At 38.2% G+C, this 5000-nt stretch overlaps 1 protein-coding gene across 1 annotated transcript in view; it reads left to right on the forward strand.

Moving 5' to 3' along the window:
• LOC138059319 (zinc transporter ZIP11-like) overlaps positions 1–5000 on the forward strand; it is an 8471-nt gene that overhangs the window by 2437 nt on the left and 1034 nt on the right. Inside the window, exons 4-8 of the mRNA XM_068904884.1 lie at positions 1–111; positions 251–320; positions 1806–1904; positions 3627–3690; positions 4190–4284. The exon at positions 1–111 is cut by the window's left edge and continues 175 nt beyond it. Of these exons, the coding sequence (XP_068760985.1) occupies positions 1–111; positions 251–320; positions 1806–1904; positions 3627–3690; positions 4190–4284 (439 nt within the window). The remainder of the gene's footprint in view (positions 112–250; positions 321–1805; positions 1905–3626; positions 3691–4189; positions 4285–5000) is intronic.

The following is a 5000-nucleotide window of genomic DNA, read 5'->3' on the forward strand; positions in this document are numbered from 1 at the left end:
ACACTTTTCAGGATAGCAAAACGAATGTTGAACAACAGAAATCAACAAATGAAACAAGTTGGAGAAGAATACTTCTGCTTATTATTGCAATTACTGTTCATAACATACCAGGTGACACAAATTTTGTACTTTATGCAACTCATGTAGTTGATGGTCATATCAACAAAATATGCATTTTTTGTTTTAACTGAGCTATAGATTTATTTCTCTCAGGTTCATTTCACCTTTTCTGTTTTGAAACATTTTGCAGAAGGGTTAGCTGTTGGTGTGGGATTTGGTGCAATAGGGAAAACAGCTACAGCAACATTTGAAAATGCAAGGTAAATTGGCAGGGTTGTCACGGAGATTCAAATAAAGTGGAGAGTTTACAGTATGGTGGAGGATGCAGTTCTAGACACTACGTTTTCTCTGTTAACATTCAAATATTGTGGGCACTAAATATGATAACCCCATAGAGTAGTTCTTATTATTTCTCCTTGCATTCACATTAGTTCAAGTACAGATTAAACTAAGGGAATGTGGTCATATTTATGCGTAGGAATTTGCACTGGATATAACCGTAGCATGAATAGCAGACCTTCTTGATGAGGCCAGTTTTGTGAGATTTTCTATTTTATATCTTCTGGTCTTTTTTGTTTTTCGGCAAACTTTGAGATCATTTGTATACAAAAGTGATGATAAAGTTGCACTAAAACAGACTTTTAATCTAGCTAAAGTAACCAAGGTTACCACTCCAAAGTAAAGTAAAATACCGTTCATAACATACCAGGTGACACAAATTTTGTACTTTATGCAACTCATGTAGTTGATGGTCATATCATAACCCCATAGAGTAGAGTGCTCCCGTCTGACCTTGTAGCTCAGTCGGTCAGAGTTTTTCTCTGTCCTTGTGTGGGCTCGTTTCCATCAGTAGGGCTAACGCTCACATGGTTCATATGGGATAGAAACCTAGCACCTTACATTACACTCTATTCAGTTAACTCTGTTTAAAATATAAGTGCTACACGGCCAACTTTTGTAAAAACGTAACCTTTCCTTGTACTTGTACATGTTCATTGCCATGACTTTAACATCTTCACTTCCCATGGCCTGCTCCTGTCTGACCTTGTAGCTCAGTCGGTAGAGCAGCGGAGATCTAACCCGAAGGTCATGGGTTCAATTCCCACCCTGGTCAGAGTTTTTCTCTGTCCTTGTGTGGGCTTGTTTCCATCAGTAGGGCTAACGCTCACATGGTTCATATGGGATAGAAACCTAGCACTTCACATTACACTCTACATGTATTCAGTTAACTCTGTTTAAAATAAGAGAATGTTTGTTAGTGATAGTTATATTGCTTACAGCTACAATCCTAGACAAAACTGTTGGGAAGGTTAGCACTTTTGAAGTCTTCATTGCTTCTCTCCCCTCCCCCCTCCTTCAATGTTGTGCAAAACTGAATGGTTTCAGTGGAAAATAGTTGACTTACCTTCCAACATTGAATAGGGGGAAGGGGGGCTATGTAAGAGTCAAAGTGAAACTATTTCTTTTGAGCTTTAAGAGAAACAGGTTGAAATACAGCTCTGGTGTGGTTCATTTACGTAACCTTCCCAACTACTTTTGTCTATGATTGTAGTTAGGGCTGAGGGTTTATAGAAAATACAATAAATATTCAAATAAACAAACAACATCAAGAAAGCCAACTGAGTTGGTTCATTCCAAGAGAAAATTACATGTGAGGAATTCCAGTCCACAATGGAGCCACAATCTAATACACTTTACTCAAATCAATTCAAATCACAAAATTTCCACCATTTTTTTTCTTTCAGAAATCTTGCTATAGGAATAGGAATTCAAAACTTTCCAGAAGGATTGGCAGTTAGTCTTCCCCTCAGAGGGGCAGGATACTCTTCATGGACAAGTTTTTGGTTTGTTGGTATTTTTTGTTCTGCTGTCATGTACTATGTTTACCCGTATATGATACACACTTTTTTTCCGCTAAAACAGCTTCGAAAATCGAGATGCATATTATAGACGGCAGGGATCGCGTTAACGCAGAAATCGTGCATTTTTACGCAAATAAAATCCAAAAAATGCATGATCGAAATTTTAATGCATCCCAGGACGCAAGGCACTGACTTAAATAACTCACACAACTTGCTTTGATTTGTCAGTACATTCTGTTGTTTGTAAAACTGTTGGAGCGATCTGTGATCACAATTGAAGTTCTAAGAAATGGGGTTTAAAACATCTAAAAAGGTTAAAACTAAATTTTCGGTCGCCTTCTGCGGTCTTCTTCAGAGGAATGTACTCTGCAAGCCACTGAATGCAAAAATATAGCAAAAGACGTCACTTTTCGTTGCTCCTAAGGGAGGAAACCAGTGATGCGTAAAGCCTTGGAAAGGGTGCTCTTTCATGAACAGTGTTCTTGTCCAGGAATGAATGTAACGGCTCTAGAAAAAGCCCTTGTCGGCCGGTCCTATGCATATGCGTCAATATTAATTCCAAGTTGATTACTCTCTTTTTCTCATAATTTAAAACATACTCTTTTTCTCGCAGAGGGTCACCAAGATTTTGGGACCCCCCAAAAATGCTTGGGACCCCAATTTGGCCGAACATGTGGGTCCCAGGACCCAGATTGAAAAATCCTAGTGCCATCCCTGGACGGAATCCTTTGTTTTAGACTCACAACTCTCATTAGTATACTAAACATTTAAGACACTTTGGTTTTTGATTGAAAAGTAAAAGGCTGAACCAACAATAATTTAGATCCACCAATAAATTAACCTTCCTATTTAAATGAACAACTGATCAAAACAAAACCTTTTCTTGTGAGTGATAAAAACAACAAAATGAGCACAACACTCACTGGAGCAAAGAGTCAAAGTTTCACTGTGTCTGATAAATTGCACATCATTAATTTCGGCGAAGAGCATCCAATTTCACAGTCATATAAAAGAACTTTGCAAAGAACACAACTACCCACTACCCACTACACGTTATTTGGAAATATGGATGAATCGCCACTGAACTTCGAAAGGATAGAGTATTTAAACACTTTTCATAGGCTCATTTACTTTACTGTTGTAAGCAGCAAAACAGATTTTCTTATCCAGAACATGAATTTATTTCACACTAGTTTTGCATGACCAATTTCTCTGTAAACGTTCTGCTTGAACCTTTTTTTTTAATGCAGTCCAAAACTGGGGTGCACATTATACACAGGCGCATATCATGCACGGGTAAATTTGGTAACTGGGTTGATTAGCTGGCACCATGAGAAAATTGCCAGTATATTTTGGTAAATCAATAAATTATTCATTGTAGATTCAATGTTGTCATAAATTTTCTGTTTCTTTAAAACTGGCTTCTTTGACTGTAATTTTCAGTCATCATTAAAGTGTCCGGCTGGCACCAACACCATGCAGCACTCCATGCTGGATTTCTTGATCATTTTCCACAATGCTGGCAAATATTTCCATTCAATCAACAGCATTGAAATGAAGTGTAAATGTCAGCAAATTTGCCTGGTGTTCAATGTGGTTTTACAGTCTCTTAAGTAATACCCTATACCCATTTGCTGTAGATTGAAGATATGTGTTCTGCATTATGAGGCTGACTATTGTCCTCATGAATGCCTAATTCTCTAGGTATGGTCAATTGAGTGGTATGGTGGAACCCATTGCTGGCCTTTTTGGTGCTGCTGCAGTAGTGGTGAGCTTTAGTTCCTCTAACAGTTTGGCATTGATACAAACTGAACTTTGATTGAATTTCTATTTACACTTAGTTACACCAGAAACCCATAAGGGTTGAAACGTGTAACACGCGTTCACAGCTTTCGAATGCTAGGTACCATATTTGGAAACCCCTTGCTCTTGTTGTTCCAAATATGGTACTTAGCAAATTGAATATTTAGAAGCTTGTTTCCCAGCACACAAGGGGCCGTTACACATTTCAACTCTTATGGGTTTCTGGTTACACAGCATGAAGTAAAATAGGATTCCAGGTCTTCCTCATCATCACCTCTCTTCATCCTGTGCTCTTTGTATATTCATTAACTCAGAGGTTATAAACAATTGCTATGAGATGGGACCTACTAGTTTTGAGTGCCTTATCGTCTTTTGACGACAAAATTTTGTTGAGGTGATATGCACCTTAATTTAAGACTACAGCTGTAGATCACTATTTGTCAGTTGGAGAATTTATTTTTTAGGTTGCTGAGCCCCTGTTGCCATATGCTTTGGCATTTGCAGCTGGTGCCATGGTGCATGTTGTAGTAGATGATATAATACCTGAAGCCCAGATGAGGTAGCTGTATGCATTTTTTTCACAAGTTTCCTTTTTCTAGAAAGATTCCATAATCGTAATCAGGTTTTGAATTCGCGCCTCTAAGGCTGTATTTGCGTTTTCTTGATTTAATTTATTAAGTTAAGATTACATGTATGATTACAATGATAATGTTAATGATGACAGTAAATGCATCTTATTTGATGGTTTAACATATGATACGCGCGTATATTTTCTGAGTTGCGAAGTATGTTTTTTTGAGCCCCACAGGGGCAAGGAGCAATGAGCGAATTAAGTGTCTGCGAGTCTAATATGTTAAACCATCGAATAAGAGATTTATTATTCCACTGCAAGAAAGATGTCATTTTGCTTCGATTTTATTTGATAAGAGTGTTTAAGAAAACATCATCTGTCTTTCAGGGCAGTACGCGTGCGAACCCATGATGTAAACGGCACAAAAATCTGGCAAATGTCCTTTATTTGATTGGATAAACGAAATGACGAGTGACAAGCAATGACAAGCTAAATTCTCAGACTTTGCATCGTGTTGTTTTCTTTCATGGAAAAACTCCTGTTCCGTCCGTATTTTCCTCTGTTCTAAACCGGTCAAACCGGGACACTACAGTGTTTAACGTCTCTTATTAAATGATTAGCTCCGTGAGCGGGCAAGGTGTGATTGGCTTCTCGAGTGGGCAAGATGGAGCTGTCTTGCCCGCTCAGGATTTCTCGCTTGATCC

The sequence above is a fragment of the Montipora capricornis genome, chromosome 8, assembly GCF_036669925.1.
Source record: "Montipora capricornis isolate CH-2021 chromosome 8, ASM3666992v2, whole genome shotgun sequence".
Lineage (NCBI taxonomy): Eukaryota > Metazoa > Cnidaria > Anthozoa > Scleractinia > Acroporidae > Montipora > Montipora capricornis.